General features: G+C 39.6%; 2 protein-coding genes across 2 annotated transcripts in view; both read left to right on the top strand.

Moving 5' to 3' along the window:
• LOC308093695 (NACHT, LRR and PYD domains-containing protein 3-like) overlaps window positions 1-5,031 on the top strand; it is a gene marked incomplete at both ends in the record, with an annotated part of 20,043 nt that extends 15,012 nt beyond the window's left edge. Inside the window, 6 exons of the mRNA XM_080440023.1 lie at window positions 1-1,021; window positions 1,742-1,900; window positions 2,226-2,375; window positions 3,073-3,119; window positions 3,465-3,617; window positions 4,487-5,031. The exon at window positions 1-1,021 is cut by the window's left edge and continues 753 nt beyond it. Coding sequence (XP_080296149.1) covers window positions 1-1,021; window positions 1,742-1,900; window positions 2,226-2,375; window positions 3,073-3,119; window positions 3,465-3,617; window positions 4,487-5,031 — 2,075 coding nt within the window. The remainder of the gene's footprint in view (window positions 1,022-1,741; window positions 1,901-2,225; window positions 2,376-3,072; window positions 3,120-3,464; window positions 3,618-4,486) is intronic.
• Window positions 5,032-8,172: 3,141 nt separating this feature from the next.
• The window catches only part of adhfe1 (alcohol dehydrogenase iron containing 1), a 15,509-nt gene continuing 4,742 nt past the window's right edge, over window positions 8,173-18,939 (top strand). Inside the window, exons 1-9 of the mRNA XM_080439565.1 lie at window positions 8,173-8,308; window positions 9,726-9,763; window positions 9,955-10,004; window positions 10,194-10,247; window positions 11,903-12,057; window positions 12,992-13,188; window positions 15,077-15,154; window positions 15,497-15,602; window positions 18,281-18,433. Of these exons, the coding sequence (XP_080295691.1) occupies window positions 8,256-8,308; window positions 9,726-9,763; window positions 9,955-10,004; window positions 10,194-10,247; window positions 11,903-12,057; window positions 12,992-13,188; window positions 15,077-15,154; window positions 15,497-15,602; window positions 18,281-18,433 (884 nt within the window). The 5' untranslated portion in view covers window positions 8,173-8,255. The remainder of the gene's footprint in view (window positions 8,309-9,725; window positions 9,764-9,954; window positions 10,005-10,193; window positions 10,248-11,902; window positions 12,058-12,991; window positions 13,189-15,076; window positions 15,155-15,496; window positions 15,603-18,280; window positions 18,434-18,939) is intronic.

The raw sequence follows: 18,939 nt of genomic DNA, 5'->3' as shown, positions 1-18,939 counted from the left end.
AGAACCGGGCCAAAACTATCACCTCACACTTGAAGACATCACAAAGCCTCTACATCATGTGCCACATCCCAGTGTTCTGTTCAATCACTGCTACCGTTCTGGAGGACATGTTGAGAACAGAGGAGAAAGGAGCACTGCCAAAGGCCCTGACTGAGATGTACATACACTATATGGTGTTTCAGTTAAAGCAGATGAATGTCAAGTATCCCTACAGAGTTCAGACACATTCTGGCAGGAATCAAGAGAATATTGAGGTCATTCAGTCTCTGGGAAAACTGGCTTTTATACAGTTGGAGAAAGGCAACCTGAACTTCTATGAAGAAGACCTGACAGAGTGTGGGATTGATATCAAAGATGCCTCAGTCTACTCAGGAGTGCTCACACAGATGTTTAAAGAGGTGCATGGGTTGTACAGTGACAAGGTGTTCAGCTTTGTCCATCTGAGCATTCAGGAGTTTCTGGCTGCTCTTTACGTCTTTCTCACATTCGTCAACACTGGTGTCAACCTACTGTCAGAAGCAAAAAAAAGGAAAAAAAAGAGAAAGAACAAAATAACCAAGACACATCACCTCTACCAGTGTGCTGTAGACAAGGCCTTAAAGAGTCCAAACGGACACCTGGACTTGTTCCTCCGGTTCTTGCTTGGCCTCTCATTAGAGACCAATCAGACTCTCCTACAAAGACAATTGAACCAGACAGGAAATAGGTCCCGCAACAATCTGAAAACAGTTGAATACATCAAGGAGAAGATCAGGGAGAATCCCTCTCCAGAGAGAAGCATCAATCTGTTCCACTGTCTGAATGAGCTGAATGATCATTCTCTAGAGGTGGAGATCCAAGAGTACCTGAGTTCAGGAAGTCTCTCCACAGACAATCTCTCTCCTGCTCAGTGGTCAGCTCTGGTCTTCATGTTACTGTCATCAGAAATGGAACTAGACGTGTTTGACCTGAAGAAATACTCTGCTTCAGAGAAGGCTCTTCTGGGGCTGCTGCCAGTGGTCAAAGCCTCCAAAAGAGTTCTGTAGGTGCAACTGGATACACAATATTTAATAATACACTTTATTATGTGGTCTTTTGTTAACATAAAATAAAAATAAAATGTTTTACCACTAATGCTTCTTCAGGTTGAGTGGGTGTAACCTCTCAGAGAGATGCTGTGAGGAGTTGTCATCAGTTCTCTGCTCCAACTCCAGTTTGATAGAACTGGACCTCAGTAATAATGACCTACACGATTCAGGCGTGTCGCAGCTATTTGTTTGTCAACAGGTGACAATTTACTTATTTCTTTGGAGGTCAAAGTCACATAGTGAAAAGTAGATATATCAAATATATTACGTGTATAGATAGCGTACACACACACACACACACACACACACACACACACACACACACACACACACACACACACACACACACACACACACATACGTATATACTGTATGTATGTATGTATGTAAGTATGTATGTATGTATGTATGTATGTATGTATGTATGTATGTATGTATGTATGTATGTATGTATGTATGTATGTATGTATGTGTGTGTGTGTGTGTGTGTGTGTGTGTGTGTGTGTGTGTGTGTGTGTGTGTGTGTGTGTGTGTGTGTGTGTGTGTGTGTGTGTGTGTGTGTGTGTGTGTGTGTGTGTGTGTGTGTGTGTGTGTGTGTGTGTGTGTATACAATGCATGTATAAATCATATTTCTTTTACAGAAAATAAACATTTTATTACTAATACTTCTCCAGGTTGAGTGGTTGTAACCTCTCAGAGAAATGCTGTAAGGAGTTATCATCAGTTCTCTGCTCCAACTCCAGTTTGAGAGAACTAGACCTCAGCAATAATGACCTAAACGATTCAGGAGTCCAGATGCTTTCTGTTGGACTGGGAAGATTAGTGACTCTCAGGTCAGTATTCCTGAAACTGCTAAACAGATGTGCCTTACATTCATTTTGAATCTACCTTTAGAACTATGTTTTATATTATTTTATTTTTGGAACAAAAGCAGACAATAACAGTCATAAACAATATAATAATAACAATAATAATGATAACGTTATTACTATTCTATTTATTTAGACTAAAGTAAACTCTGTGTGTGTGTGTGTGTGTGTGTGTGTGTGTGTGTGTGTGTGTGTGTGTGTGTGTGTGTGTGTGTGTGTGTGTGTGTGTGTGTGTGTGTGTGTGTGTGTGTGTGTGTGTGTGTGTGTGTGTTTGTGTGTTTGTGTGTAGGTTGTCAGGCTGTCTGGTCACAGAGGAAGCCTGTTCTTCTCTGGTCTCAGCACTGCGCTCCAACCTCTCCCCGTTGACAGAGCTAGACCTGAGCTATAATAACCTAGGAGGCTTGCGCTCTGCCCCACACTCGAGACTGGAAACTCTTCGGTATGAGAGAACACTTGAACCATGAGCGAATGCTTGCACATTGCAAAGCATTTGCACACTGTTGTGTATACTGTTGAGAGACCCTTTTTACAAAAAAGAGACAAGCCAACAAAAAATCAACATATACGTATGTCAACTTTCATAATTGTCTCTCCTCTATGTAGTTGCACTTAGGCGATCAGTTACAATCACTGAGCCTCAATCAGAACAGTGAAATCGGCCAATACACAAACATTGTGCAGACTTAACCATACAAAGGGAGAGATAGACACTGATGGAGGTGGTGCGGGCCACTCTGATCAGTTTCAGTAGGTCGGGCAAGAGCTTAAATGAGGTGGCCAGTTGTCCAAATTGATCTTCTAAGTTTAGAGTAGGGAAAAATGTTCTGAACCATACTGTGATGCAGGGGCGGGCACCGATTTATGTCCGCGCTTTTGGGTGCGCAACGCACGCGTCCATGCGCGGCCAGTGCATATTTTCCGGGTTTGCTACCTTTTTGGGGGGGTTTTGTTACCATAATGCGGTTAATTCGGTTAATTTGGTACAGAAAGTGTACTCCATGAAGTGAAGATGAGTTTTTTTCTTTTTCTTTTTCTTGATGCTTTGATATTGTTTAATGTTGTAAAATCATTATCAGTCATTGTTTCTATTATCAAAGAGAATAATCAGACCTGATTTCTTTCTCTCATGCCCCCAGTGTTGACTATGGCGGAGTGTGCAGGCTGAAACCAGGTTTGAGGAAGTGTAAGTGTGTATTCTGTTTTATTCATAACCTCAAAGCAGCACACATCAAATGAACAGCTCATGTACACAGCAGCTATGTTATGTTATGGACATGTCGATGGGCATGAAACATTTGTTCTATATTAATTTACATAATTAAGTTGATCAACAACCACTGAAATCTGCCTTTTTCTATACATTTCCCTCTAAATGTACAGGGAAAGGTCAAAAACAGCATAAATATGACTGTCCCTTCATTTTGCAGACAGATAGATAGATAGCTAGATAGATAGATAGATAGATAGAAATGAAGGAATCGTGTTTAATTGTAAACTGGTGCTATATTGTATCTTGTTCTCCCAACAGATGCCTGTGGTCTCACACTGGACGCAAACACAGCATACAAAAATCTTGGTCTTTCTGAGAATAACAGAAAGGTGACAGTGCTGCGAGGGAATCACATATATCCTGATAACCCAGACAGATATGACTTCTGGTCACAGGTTCTGTGTAGCGAGGGTTTGAATGGACGTTGTTACTGGGAGGTAGAGTGGAGTAGTTGGGTTTCTATAGCAGTGATATACAAAGGAAACAAAATTAAAGGACAGGAGGACTGTAAGCTTGGACACAATGACAAGTCATGGAGTCTGGAATGTGATGGTGACTATAAGGACTGTTACACTCCCTGGCACAATGGGAAAGGAACTGATTTTACCGATTTATGTCCGCGCTTTTGGGTGCGCAACGCACGCGTCCATGCGCGGCCAGTGCATATTTTCCGGGTTTGCTACCTTTTTGGGGGGGTTTTGTTACCATAATGCGGTTAATTCGGTTAATTTGGTACAGAAAGTGTACTCCATGAAGTGAAGATGAGTTTTTTTCTTTTTCTTTTTCTTGATGCTTTGATATTGTTTAATGTTGTAAAATCATTATCAGTCATTGTTTCTATTATCAAAGAGAATAATCAGACCTGATTTCTTTCTCTCATGCCCCCAGTGTTGACTATGGCGGAGTGTGCAGGCTGAAACCAGGTTTGAGGAAGTGTAAGTGTGTATTCTGTTTTATTCATAACCTCAAAGCAGCACACATCAAATGAACAGCTCATGTACACAGCAGCTATGTTATGTTATGGACATGTCGATGGGCATGAAACATTTGTTCTATATTAATTTACATAATTAAGTTGATCAACAACCACTGAAATCTGCCTTTTTCTATACATTTCCCTCTAAATGTACAGGGAAAGGTCAAAAACAGCATAAATATGACTGTCCCTTCATTTTGCAGACAGATAGATAGATAGCTAGATAGATAGATAGATAGATAGAAATGAAGGAATCGTGTTTAATTGTAAACTGGTGCTATATTGTATCTTGTTCTCCCAACAGATGCCTGTGGTCTCACACTGGACGCAAACACAGCATACAAAAATCTTGGTCTTTCTGAGAATAACAGAAAGGTGACAGTGCTGCGAGGGAATCACATATATCCTGATAACCCAGACAGATATGACTTCTGGTCACAGGTTCTGTGTAGCGAGGGTTTGAATGGACGTTGTTACTGGGAGGTAGAGTGGAGTAGTTGGGTTTCTATAGCAGTGATATACAAAGGAAACAAAATTAAAGGACAGGAGGACTGTAAGCTTGGACACAATGACAAGTCATGGAGTCTGGAATGTGATGGTGACTATAAGGACTGTTACACTCCCTGGCACAATGGGAAAGGAACTGTAATCCCTGCCTGTTCCTCCTCAGGCTCCAACAGGGTAGGAGTGTATCTGGACTGGCCTGCTGGCACTCTGTCCTTTTACAGAGTGTCATCTGACACAATGACACACCTGTACACATTCGAGTCCAAATTCACTGAACCCCTCTATCCTGGGTTCTGGTTGAGGACACCAAACTCCTCAGTGACTCTGTGTCAAATAGATTAAGTAAAGTAGCATAAAGACATACTGAAATGATACAGAGTGAACGCACGCACACCTGTGTGCCCACACGACGTGCACACACACAAAAATGTGACAATATTGATGTATACAAAAATTCTCAAATGTCATCTCTGGCAATCTTTATTTTATGCATTATCTTTTATTTTAAATTATTGAAGTTTTACTGATGTGACTTGTCTTTATTGTACAACTTTATTCAACATTTGTTTAAATGTACTCGACTTGTCAAGTTCCCTCTGAAAAACTATTTGTTACTGTATGTTATGCAGATGTAATTATTTTTGTTGCACTCAATTGTATTTATTTGCACTCCATTTGCATGTTGTTTGGTGACTAGAGTTCATGACATTTACTCTGATCCTTCACTTTATAAGTCATTCTGGATAAGACTATATGATAAAGGACTAAATTGTTGGACTAAATTGTAAGTTGTAATTTATCAAAATAAGCCTTCATCACATTAGTCTATGATGGGTAGGTACTAGTGACTCCCATTCAACTTTGTTTGGTCTCTAATATAGGTAGTGGAGTTGGGGGGGAGTTGAAAATAGAGCCGAAACAGAAGAAGAGTTTATTACAGAGCTAATTGTTTAATACAGTATAGTACGGTCTGAAACACACAGTTCATAGTACACAGACACACAAATATATTTTGTAAGACATTTTGTCGAATTTGTTTTTCTTAAATAAAAAGAAAAAAAAGAATAACACTGAGCATACAGTAAACAGTTTGAGGTATTAATGACTGGTAACGACATATGCTCAGCTATGTAATCACATGCAGCAGAATAAATAAAAAACTATTTTAATGAATTGTCATTGTACATGAATTGATGAACCAATTATTTAGCTAGTGCTATAATAATAATGATGATGCAAACTGCAGCCAGCGTTCCTGCAATGACTCCAACAGAAACACCTAGAGGTGCACAGCAGTAAGCTCTATCTAGCGAATAAGAAGGAGAGAGAGAGAGAGAGAGAGAGAGAGAGAGAGAGAGAGAGAGAGAGAGAGAGAGAGAGAGAGAGAGATTAAAATGACAAAACACATCAAAACAAAATAGAGACAAAACACTAAAATGATAATAAATAATTTTCTAGTAAAGAAAATAAAACAGCTCATGACCTCTGACAGTCCAGGTTTGGCCAACAGCATGCTGCAAATGCACATGATTGACACAGGTGTTCTGCATTGAGAATCATTATGTTGCTGGGACATGTGTTCCACACAGATAATTATAACACAAGATATATATATATTTTTTTAAATAAAAGTACAGTATTAATAGTGGGATACAGAAATACGGTAAAAGACATGATGAACCTCTTAGAGGTTCATCTTGTCTTTTACTTAAACAGGTAGGCTACAATATATTTTATTTATTTACAGTTTTTGGTCAGTAATTGTTGTTCTTTGGATCATGTCCTTATTCAAGGCTCCATCCACAGGGGGAAAATAAAAACTGCAGCTCACTTTAAGGCTAATGAAGTGATGTTCCATCAGCATTTTATACATCATTCACTGTCCACTGTCTAATTGAAAACATTGAGTGCTTGCGGATGCTCTTTTCATTTAGTTTGATGTGGTTATTGACTTGGATTTAATTACACATTAAACATTTCTGGTCTTTAGTAGTTCTACAGCCTTTTCTTCCTGAGCAGCAAAGACAACTATCTTCACAATGAGTCATCAGTGGACTAATAAATAACCATATATATCGTATATCTCTGTGAACTTTATGTTTATTACTAACAGTGGTGGGCAGTATAAAGCAAGTACCTGTACATTTACTTGAGTAGTGGACTTAATTTCATTTTTGGGATTTTTTCAATTTTAAAATGTTTTCATTGTGCAAGCTCATGACTTTCACTCCACTACATTTCAAATACAAATATACTTTTAACTCCACTCCATTTCTAGGAAGGGACTCAAACTTTTCACAAATATATTGTGAATAAACCACTTAAAGGAGGAGTTCACCCAAAAAATGACTTATTTTCTATCAATTGCACACCCCATGAAGCCTTGAATTCATGGATTTATTTTTGTTTTTGTGGCATTCCTAAGCCAATAATTTGATTATAATAAATTTGTCCCCATTGATTCCGGTAGGAGACACAAATGCATTTGTGTCTCCTACCGGAATCAATGGGGCTAAATTTATTATAATCAAATAATAAAGGAAGGAATGCGACAAAAACAAAAAAATATCCATGAATTCAAGGCTCCATGGGGTGAGTAATCCATAGAAAAAAAGGTATTTTGGGGGTGAACTACTCCTTTAAGCTCTCTTTCAAATTTTGTGAAAATAGCAGATTTATAAGCTCCCAATATTGTGGCCTTAGATGTGCTATTTTTGAAAATGTCTGAAAATGTATTTCATTTTCTTAGTTTTTTCTTATTTTCTTTTTTTTTGGGGGGGGTCTACATTTCAATACAGCAATGCATTGATATTAAGAAGAAAATGCACTTCGTAATTTCCACTTAATACTTGAGTAGGCTATATACTGTAGGCTACATAACTGTCCCCTGACTGTCCACCAAACAGGAGGCTTTGGGTCTGTCCATGATGGGTCTGTCCAGTGAACTTTCACCTCAATGTCTTCACTTTTGTGAACAGCAGGGGGCACACTGCTTCACCATAGATTTGTGCTTCATAACCTGAGGTTACATACCACAATAGAACCCATAGCCGGGAGGGACATCCGCGCTGTTATTGGTTTGTTGGTTGCCAGGCAACTGGCTGACTCGACGTTTGTTTCTGAGAAATCTAAACATTCAGGTAAACAGCAGCAGCACGTGAAGAGCAAAATTAACGATACAAATTAATGACTAAATGAATAAATAAACACAAAATTGAAAAATGAAAAAGTAGTGGATAAAAGGAACACTTTTCATATATTATATTTTATATGATAAAGGATAAATTAATAAAATATTAAATCAGCCCTAAATTTATTCAGCAGCGGTAACAGTAATTGATAATATTCCTGATATTTTACATCTCAGATGGTAGGCTAGTTAAAGTTCAGATACAAGTTTTACATAACAAACCAAGCAGCCAATCACAGAGCGCGTCCGCTCCGCGCTATGGGATAATAAAGTGGATCTACACACCCCTCAGTGAAGCAACAACGCTCACATCTTCAGAAAGGACCTGCTGCAGAACACATTAACACAACATTAATAATTAAAATAATAATTAACAATGGCAGGACGAGACAAAGTTGTGCACCTACTCAGACAACTGGAGAGAGCCGCGTGAGTTTTTAATAATTTTTTTAATATTTTATTTAATGTATTTTTTTCGTGTTGTTTTAAAACGTGTTGCTGTCACGTTGCAGAGCTGCAAGGACTCACAGTTTATACTTTATAGTCCGATGGTGTTGCTCCACAAAAAGAACAGATCTACAAGCTATCAACGCTTCGCGGAGCTACACGTCGATAGCTTGTAGATCTGTTCTTTTTGACCAGCGACACAATCGTACTACCATAGTGCTGGACAGCTGGAGTCTTAGAAAAGTTAAAAGACTTAAAACTAAAGTTGTTTAAGACTTGTTGAGTATAATATCCTCTAGTAGTTTAATATAGTATTCTAGTACAGTAGTAATATAAGTAGTAGTTTAATAGTATTCTATTGAAGTAGTAATAGTTTAATAGTATTCTATTACAGTAGTAGGCTAATAGTGTAATAAATAGTATTCTATTATTATTAGTAGAGGAAATTAGGAATATAAATAAAGCATATGGTTACTACCACTCCACATTATCTCCTCAGTACAAGTTGAGTGGGGACCTAAACATGTGGGCATCTCAATGTCAAATTGGCTTTTTCCCCCAAAACAATTAGAAAAAGTAAAGAATAAATGTATGCTGTGGACAATGGTCTGAACTGAATTAAAGTATACATCATTTGACCATTATCAGACAAAGATGTACTCTTCAACTTTCTTGTTTATGCCCAAAATGAATGGCTGTCATTTTGTAGCAATTGTAGAAATATTAGGCATTTACATGTCATTAAAAATGTTTTTATTTGGCCCCTCATTTATAAAATAAACATGAATAGAAAATAATATAAATAAATATAAACACAATGGTGCCCTGAGGCTACAATTATAGGCCTACTGTAGTAGCAGAGGTGGGGAGAGTAGAAGTAAAAGTAATCATCCAAATAATTACTTAGGTAAGAGTAAAAGACAGTATCTAGTGAAAAGACTACTCAAGTAATGACCGAGGAACTTCATATGATCTGATGTATTGTTTTAATAATCAGTGTATTAATGTATTAAAATGTATACAAAATATTAAATTATAAATGCTTGTCCAATAGAAATAAACATCCAGTCTGTCTCTTTGGCTAAAGTCTCTTTGAGAATGAAACAAACTGAATGTGTGTTTAATAAAAAACATAAAGGTAAAAATAAAAGTAACAAGCTGAATGTAGCCAAATAATTTGAAAAGAATATTACTTTTACTCCTTTACATTTGGCCAAATGTAAAGGGGCAAAAGTAGCTTTTTTCCCTCACAAACATACTTGAGTAAAAGTGAAAAGTATGTTGCATTAAAACTACGTACACTTTATTCAAAAAGTTACTTAAAGTGAATATAACTTACTACTTTCTATTTAATAGTAGTATAGTAGTATTAATCTGAAATAATTTGTTTTATCAACAGTTGCAGATGCCCCGCCCACTCCAATACCTTCCATCAAGGTAATGTTATTATTATTTTTATTACGAGTTATGATAATTGTTATTCATGTTGTTCTGTTATAAAACCACACGTATGAATATAATGAGTTATGCTAATTGTTATTAACCCTATGATTATTGTTATTCTGTTATGAAACCACATGGACATTAATGATTTATGCTCATTGTTATTAATCATGATTTTATCTCAGGGGCTGGAGCTGCAGCATGCACTGTCAGGAAAACTGAGTATGCATTTGAGGTAATCACTTACTGATAAAAATCACTCCAAACTGTACTTCCTAATCTTCGTATGATCTGCTGTTTTTATTTTACACTTGTAATATAATCCTGTAAATAATCTCATACTGACGACACATTTTTATTTTGTGATGTCTCAGATTTAAATGTGTTAAAATACTCCTTTAACATTGTGACGTCTCCTTGTCAGATGGCCAGCTCCAACATCCGATATGGAGAGGGCGTCACCAGAGAGATCGGCATGGTAACGTAGTTCGAACCAGTGTGGAGTAAAAAGTAGTATTTGTCCCTGAGATGTAGTGGAGTATAAGTACTTTGAAGTATCGAAAAATGGAAAATAAATGTACTTCACACCTGTACTTAATTACAGTACTACAGGATCAGCTTTATTGTCACATCACAGGTTTACAAGAAGTGGGGGACATTCTTTTTCATGCAAGCTCCATCGTTTGCGGTTTTCAGGACAGGGGCAGAGAGAGGGAGAGCATACAGTAGCATATTATAGCATACAAAAGTTAGCCTGGCATGGCCAGACTAAGACCTAATCTGCCATGGGCAATTTTTTTTGCAATGGCAGATTCGTCTGGAACCAGGCTATAAAAAAGTAGCCAGGTATGTGCATGAGATTACAAAGTAAATGCGATCACTCGTCAAACAACAGTGTTTTACTGGGTTCACAGTTCAAATGAAGTTAAAGCAGCACTATGTAACTTTCCTCTTTTACCCAGATTTGAACCTGGTTTCCTGCGCAAGTGCTGATTCTTTTTTTACCGTAGAGCTAATAGAGCCTGCCTGCTTGCTCAGGGGATATATTGAATCTAGACGTTCAGGTCAAAATTCGTGTCAGATCCTGTGTCTAGGTGAGACGTGACCTTTGACACGATCTAAATGTCTCAATAGAAGAGCAGGGAGACAAAATACAACCACCCCAATTGTATAAGTTATATTGTATTAATTAACATACTCTACCATACAGATTGGACTAAATTAAAATGTATTTATAAAAAAAAAGTTACATAGTGCTGCTTTAAATAAGAATCACAAGATGACCAGCTCTCACTTCAAAATCTTCTGATTTCTTATATGCCACACGAGCAGCACTGGCACACAGACACGTTTCTGCGTGAGCCTTCCTCAGCGTGTAATTACACAGCAGACGGGTGTCACTTTATCAAGGGGACCGAGGTGCATCGCACAAAGCGGTCTGAGTGACTCTAAGTCTGTCTTGTATTATAATAAACCACTGTGGTGGAATCTCTCGAGGAGCAAGGCACCCCAAGCAGTGACAGACCAGTCTGCATGTTCACTTTTTATTCAGCATGAAGTACACAACATTCTAGGTCTTATCTAGCCACTCACAACGTGTTTCAATATGAGCATCCTGCCTCCATCATCAGAATTCATAATGCGGTCCGAATTATGTCCAGTCTGTTCTCTCATCTCTATTTGAATCACAGACCGTTAGACACGAGTGTCATCATTCTTAAAGGGATCGTTCACCCCCAAAATGTTTTTTTTTAAATCGATTAGTCACCCCATGGAGACTTGAATTCATGGATATTTTTTTGTTTTTGTCCCATTCAAGCCAATAATTTGATGACCGGCAGTCTCCTTTGTGTCTCCTACCGGAACCGCTGCCTACCGGTCCGCTGGTCATCAAATTATTGGCTTATATCCATGAAATCAAGTCTCCATGGGGTGACTAATCGATAGAAAAAAAATATTTTTTTGGGTGAACTATCCCTTTAATGCAGCATTTCAAGCACAACCTATGAGGCAATCCTAGTCTGTGTCCATCTGTGGTCATCTTGTGATTCTTGATGAACATGAGATTAGACATAAGGTAAAGGTAAACAAACAAACAAACAATAGTTCCTCTCTACGGCTGTCTCCCTGCAGGACCTCCAGAACATGGGAGCTCGTAATGTGTGTCTGATGACGGACAAGAACCTGGTGACCCTGCCTCCCATCAAGGCCGTCCTGGAGTCCCTGACCCAGAACGGAGTTAATTATAAGCTGTACGACAACGTCCGAGTGGAGCCTACAGACAGCAGGTATACATACACACTGACCCCTCCTCTGCTGACCCTTAGCCCCTCCCACTTTAACACTAACACCTCCCACCTCTGACCATGCCGACCTGCATGTCTTAATCTGCCTGCTGTATTGTGTGTGTGTGTGTGTGTGTGTGTGTGTGTGTGTGTGTGTGTGTGTGTGTGTGTGTGTGTGTGTGTGCGTGTGCGCACGCACGCGGGTGTTGTGTGTGTGTGTGTGCGTACGCTCGTGCGTGTCAGTCATTGACGTGTGATAGATTTCATTTTTATTTAAAAAACTAACATATTTTGTATATCTGAGAGATTATTATTATAACTGAGTGCCATGTGTTGGGGGGGGGGGATAGCACAGACATACAGAAAAATATAACCAATACGAAATACATCCATAAAATTTTTACAAGTAAAATAGCAAAGAACAACATGGGTAGTAAAAGGAACCCTGGCACAGGCCACAGGGGTGAAGTTCCTGCCTGTCACCTTGGATTCTTTGGAGACTCCGGCTTGGCCTGGTTCCCCAACGAACACTATTGGTCGTGTTCGAGGGTGGGATTCTATTCTTGATTCTTGGGAACCCCCCCCCCCATACATGATCCCCTGTAGGGCTCAGACAGTGACAGGGAACACACAAGTGTGTGAGGGAAATTGGGAATTGACGTAATGTACACTTTGGGATAAAAAGAAAGTAAAACAAAAGGATGTGTAATTTGTGTGTTTAAATGTAGAGAACAGTGTAAATGTGTTCATGGTTGGATGGCATTACACCACAGGAATGTTGTAATCTTGTGATTAGTGTTGGATTGAGGGCTTAATGCCACTGCAGTGTTTATTAGTTTTAGTAGCATTAGCATTAGTAGCATTGGTAATCACATGACACCTCTGTCTGTCCCTCTCTGTCTGTCTGTCTGTCTCTATCTCTCTCTCTCTCTCTAAGTTTTAAGGAGGCCATTGCGTTTGCCAAGCGAGAGTCCTTTGACGTTTTCGTAGCAGTGGGCGGGGGCTCTGTGATTGACACCTGCAAAGCAGCCAATCTGTACGCGTGCCACCCTGAGGCAGACTTCCTGGACTTCGTCAACGCTCCCATCGGGAAAGGAATACCCATCAATAAGGATCTGAAACCTCTGATCGCAGGTACACTTTAAAAGAATACATAGATCATACATTTTAAAATTACTGTAGTTTTTACTGTACCGCACCTTTTAAAAAAAGCATAGTTCTAGGTACACCTTTAAAAACGACATATTACCCCACAACGGTGTTTCCCAACCTGGGGTCCGCCTTGCGGCGCCAAAGACCACTGCGGGTCAAAACGTTTCAGAAAAGTCACAAAAACAGCCGAGCTACACTCACAACGAGTTATGAGCAGGGCAGGAATTTCACCGTGGCCCCTCAGTTTGGCCTTATGCCCTTGAAAAATGATTTACCCTGAGGCCACAGTTGCCTCATTGCCCTACCGACACTGCCCTGGCTCAGAATCAGAATAAACGTTATTGTCACATCACAGGCTTACAGGTGTAAAGAAGTGGGGGAAATTTGTTTCTGTGCAACAAGCTCCATCGTTTTTGATTGTTTTCAGGAAAAGTGTCAGGGAGAGCAAGGAGAAAAACAGTAAATAGAAACAGGTCAGGGATACTGTAGGTGAAAATATATATCCACATAGCATATTCCAGCTGTATAAGTATGTACAGGTTAGACAAAAGGTCCATAAGGTAAGGCACAGAAGTGGTAAGGTGGTAAGTAGCACTTTGGTAGGTCCACAAAGCAGCAACTATGTACATAAGATTAGACATTAAGGTGCAAAAGGGTGTCAGTGCATTGTACAAGAGATAAAGTGCAAACAGGTTCAACCACATGGTCCACAAAGGGCTGTAACTTTCACAGGGAATATCCACACGGTAGATCCACAGGAAAAGTAAAGTCGACGTCCATTCTGAACCAGCTGATGTCACCATTTTCTCCTCTGCCTTTTTCCTGTGAATTAAAGTAATACTAGGTAACGTTTTCAACAAAACTAAAGTTAAATTGTATATCTTTTGCGAGTGGCAAAAGTTTCACAACACCCACTCCGTGAATATCACCCCCGGAAGCCTTTTATTTATATATTTTCTATTGAACGTGTACGGGGGGGACTTTCCCAGGAAAATGACGTTCCTGGCCAACGTCATGACGTCGTGGCCGACGTCCTCAGGAACTACCGCAACGGTTTCCTGTTTGGCCAGGAACTACCGCGCTATTAACAAAAAGGAACCTCACGCTGATTTTAAGATAATGTAGGATTGGGAGATCGAAAAAGAACAGAAAAAGAAAGCACAGCTCATGGTAACTAATGCTCCACTGGCTAAGAGAAACGATCCGTAGATAGTATAAAACAATTAAAAGATCGCTTTTTGAAACGCTTCCGGCTTCCGGTGAAAACGAATGGAATTCTGGGTAATCGAGGACTAGGGAAATTGTATGCAGTGACGGTAGTGACCAGCAGAGGTTGCTAAAAATCGTTATTTGTGATTTTGCATTGTACAACTTTAAGTTTTTATTCCAGAGCTGGACTTTATGAACTTTTGACTCAGGAGTTCATACACATATTGATGATTTGTAAATACCAATACATTATTTTGTGAAATAAACCGCTTATATATTTATTATTTACTCACAGATATTAATGCTTTAGATGAAAAACAAAAATGTCTCCCTGCCCTGTCATTTGGCCTTTGTGTCCTAAAAAAAAAGTAGAACGCCAAAGGTCAAGTGGCTAGCATGTCTGGAAAACACAAGTGTGTTTGTGTGCGCATGTGTGGGTGTCATGTAAGAGGGGGGCTCCAAGGAAAAAAGGTTGGGAACCCCTGGATTAAAAGCATACTTATTCTATGCTTCATGATTGCATGGATACATACAGTAGATAAACACACACAAATATATCTGCAGAGCACAGAAATCATACACCTACAGAACAGTGTTTCTATTATGTCTAATAATAAATAAATGTATAAATACTAATGAATATTTATGTTTTCCTCTTCAGTTCCTACGACTGCTGGAACCGGAAGTGAGACGACTGGTGTTGCTATTTTTGACTTTGAAGATCTGAAGGCAAAAACTGGTACGTCTGGAGAAAGAAAAAAACACCACCCCTAACCCCTAACAGGGGTGGTGTTTGGGGTATTGTGTGTTCAGGAAATTAATGTGCTTTGGGTGGTGTTTGGGGGTGTATTAATGTGTTTTGGGGTGTCGTTTGGGTTGTATTAATATGTGTTGTGGGGTGTATTAATGTGTTTTGGGGGTGGTGTTTGGGGTTATGTGTTCAGCTATTAATGTGTTTTGGGGTGGTGTTTGGGGGAGTATTAATGTGTTTTGGGGTGGTGTTTGGGGGTGTATTAATGTGTTTTGGGGTGGTGTTTGGGGGTGTATTAATGTGTTTTGGGGTGGTGTTTTGTGTGTTCAGGTATTGCCAGCAGGGCCCTCAAACCAACCCTGGGCATGGTGGATCCTCTCCACACTCTTCACATGCCAGCGAGAGTAGCAGCCAACAGTGGATTTGATGTTCTGTGGTGAGTCTACTTCCAATGTATTGTCCCATCACAGGTTCACAGGAGGAAAACAGTGGGTGGAAAAAAAAGAAAAGTCATACAAGCTCCATAATTTGTAGTTTTCAAGAAAGGGAAGAAGAATAGAAGATAAAAAGAAAGAACAAGAAAACCCTTTTGTGAGGTTAAAATAGCAGCAGATATAATAACAGATATACACAAGGTGCAGTAATAGAATTGATTGATTGATTGATTGAATACTTTATTAGCAGTTTGCAAAAAAGCATAGGAGTACAGAAGTACAGTTCAAAACAAGGTCAGCTAAGAGGATTTAAAACCCAAGAAAGCCTATGGCTTGTTTCCATTGGGGTCCTTGAACACTTACAGATATAGAGCATAGACCTTTGTGCATAATAGTCTCATGTACAGGTCAGACGTAATGTAGCAGCATGTATCAGGCATGTCAGTGTAAACATATTGGTGGTTAGATATAGATCTGCTATTATTGATCTGCTATTTTCACTATTCTCTGTGCGACAAAGTATATCGGGCTAAAGTGCTCTTAACTCATTTACTAGCCAGATTTCCCCAGACAAACTGGAGACTCTTAACCCATTAAGACCTGAAGCCAATTCTACAAATGCCCTCTAAATCCTAACTGTATTCTGAAAAATGTTTGTTTCTATATCAGTGGTTCTCAAACTTTTTCATGTCAAGGACCCCCAAAATGATATGTATTTGGCCACCGACCCCAATCTTAAAATATTTTGTGCTTTGAGCTTGTATATCTGCAATTTTTTAATAGCCAAAGTGTAAAATAATGCTTTTTAGCTCAAATCAAAAAATGACACATGCGTTCCAGGTCTTAATGGGTTAACGGCAACCTTTTCGGTCACATGTCCACATGTCTACCATGTGAACGTGTCCACCTTTCTCCCACATCTGGGATTGACTGGTGGCCCTCTGAGCCCCCAGCAATAATGATGTCACACATTAACTGAGGTGAAAAGTCAATGTCACATGATTAGGTTTGTATCTGTGCCGCTGGTGAAAGGTGATCGAATTTACAGTTTACAGTGTAGTCATTTAGCGGACACTCTTACCCACCATGACTTGCAAAGTACAAGATTAGAAGAAGCTACATGAACCCTAGTTAACCAACGACAGGGTGAGAGGTCAAGTAAAGACTGAGAGAACAATGTAGTGTAGTGTCTCAAAGAAACCAGGTTAATAATGAACCTGTCATCTGTCAAGCTGACAAGCAAGCAATATGAATTTAACTATCTCTTTTTTTCATACGTCTGTGGAGAGTCCTGTCCAGGACAGGCTTCAGATGTGCCTCCTCAGGAGTTAAGGCACAGATCTGAACCCATTTGATCCTTACTAACGTGGACCTAAGGCAGAGTTCGAACCCACGACCATCAGCACGAAAAGTGTGTGCTCTAACCGCTACACTAGGGCGGCTCCAACATGGAGCTAACTATAAATCCACAAAATCTCTGTCTGCCTGTCTGTACCCCGTATATCCCGAGGCGAGAACCAATCGACCGAACGACTTCAAACCTGGGGTACGGAGGGCAGTGCCTTGTGGGAAGTCGGTCGTACCAGTGGTTGTCCAGAACCGAAAATCCACAAATCTGTGTGTCTGTCTGTCTGTGTGTGTCCCTATATGGAGATTCCTGATGTCACTAATATGACATCATAGCACTGACATCATAAACCGGTCTCCAAGTACTAATGGGTACTGCACTGCAAGTAGTACTCTGACAACAGGTACAACAACCGGTATTGCATAATATTGCATGTGTTCTGAACACATGACGTCATAGACTGGCCTCCAAGTACTATGACAGAGAGAAGTTTGGTTCTGAAGAAGACTTATGTCGAAAGGTTGTTGTCGAGCGTAAATAAGAAAGGTTATTGCATCGTGGCTACGAGCTGTGCGACCTCCTCTCTTTTAAATAGTTATATATCTCCCGTGGTCAGCACCTCCTCACCGCTGGTGTGCACTCCTGTTCCATTGTTTGCTGGATTTTTTGTTCTGGACAACCGCCAGTCTGACCGACTTCCCACTTGGCAATTAACACACCCTTGGGCCCTCAGCAATACACACGCCAAGTTTGAAGTCGATCAGTCTGGACGGCTCTCGATATGAAGAGGACAGCCAGAAACACATACTCATGGATTCAAGTTCTCAGTCACCATGACTGACTTCAGTCATTTGGATTCAAAAGAAGCCAGCATGTTTTCTATGGAAGCATGTTGCGCAGCGAAAATAGACGATCTACAAGCTCGCAATGCGTCTGCGAATAGGCTATTTTCAATTATTATTTTGAAAGATTAGAGCATTTGAAGTGGTCAAACTAGCAATATGTTCAGAAGCATATTCCATAAAACCCTAATATCTCGGATATTTCATAAAAGCAAAGGCTAAAGCCTCAGTCTGTGTTTTTTTCAAGGCAGAAACAATATTACTAAAACCAAATTTACATATTGTGTTCATTGTTTAGGAAACAGCGCTACTGTGGGGGGCTCCTTTCACACTGTTTCACAAATGTTATAATAGGACTTGGCCATACACATTTTTTTCAGTCGTGAGATTTTATTTTGCTTTAATCCATGCATACTGTAGGCAGACTGAGATTCGGTGCATTTATAGATAGAAGAATAGTATGTTAATTCATGTTTGTCCTGCGTCGCAGCCATGCTCTGGAGTCGTACACTGCTCTGCCCTACAACGAGCGAAAGCCCTGTCCTCCAAACCCCCTCAACAGACCAGCCTACCAGGGCAGCAACCCCATCAGTGATGTCTGGTCCAGGCACGCACTCAATGTGGTGGCCAAATACATGAAACGGTACAATAACATCACATTACACCCAGCTGTACTACTGTCTGTGTCTTCTACACTGTCTGTCTCTCCTACACTGTCTTCCTCTCAGCTTCCCTACTGTCTGTCTCTCCTACACTGTCTTCCTCTCAGCTATCCTACTGTCTGTCTCTTCTACACTGTCTGTCTCTCAGCTTTTCTACTGTCTGTCTCTCCTACACTGTCTCCCAACTAGGGCTGTCAAACGAATATTCGATATTCGAATATTATTTGAATATTGGGAAAATATGTATATTCGAATATGAAAATTAATGTTCGAATATTTTTTTAATGTTTATTTGACAGGGACATACAAAAAAACTCATGTCTCAAGTTATAAAAACAAACAAAAGATATGTTTTATTGGATCCGAGCACTCAATACATTGTTTTTTGTACTGTTTACATTATAATAATAATATTCGAATATATTCGAATATCTGCCAATTTTTAAGACCAATATTCGAATATCATTTCTGAGGAAAGTTGACAGCC

Source organism: Gymnoscopelus braueri, assembly GCF_963280865.1.
Source record: "Gymnoscopelus braueri genome assembly, chromosome: 10".
In the NCBI taxonomy this organism is placed as follows: domain Eukaryota; kingdom Metazoa; phylum Chordata; class Actinopteri; order Myctophiformes; family Myctophidae; genus Gymnoscopelus; species Gymnoscopelus braueri.
This window is presented reverse-complemented; position numbering and strand designations above follow the sequence as displayed.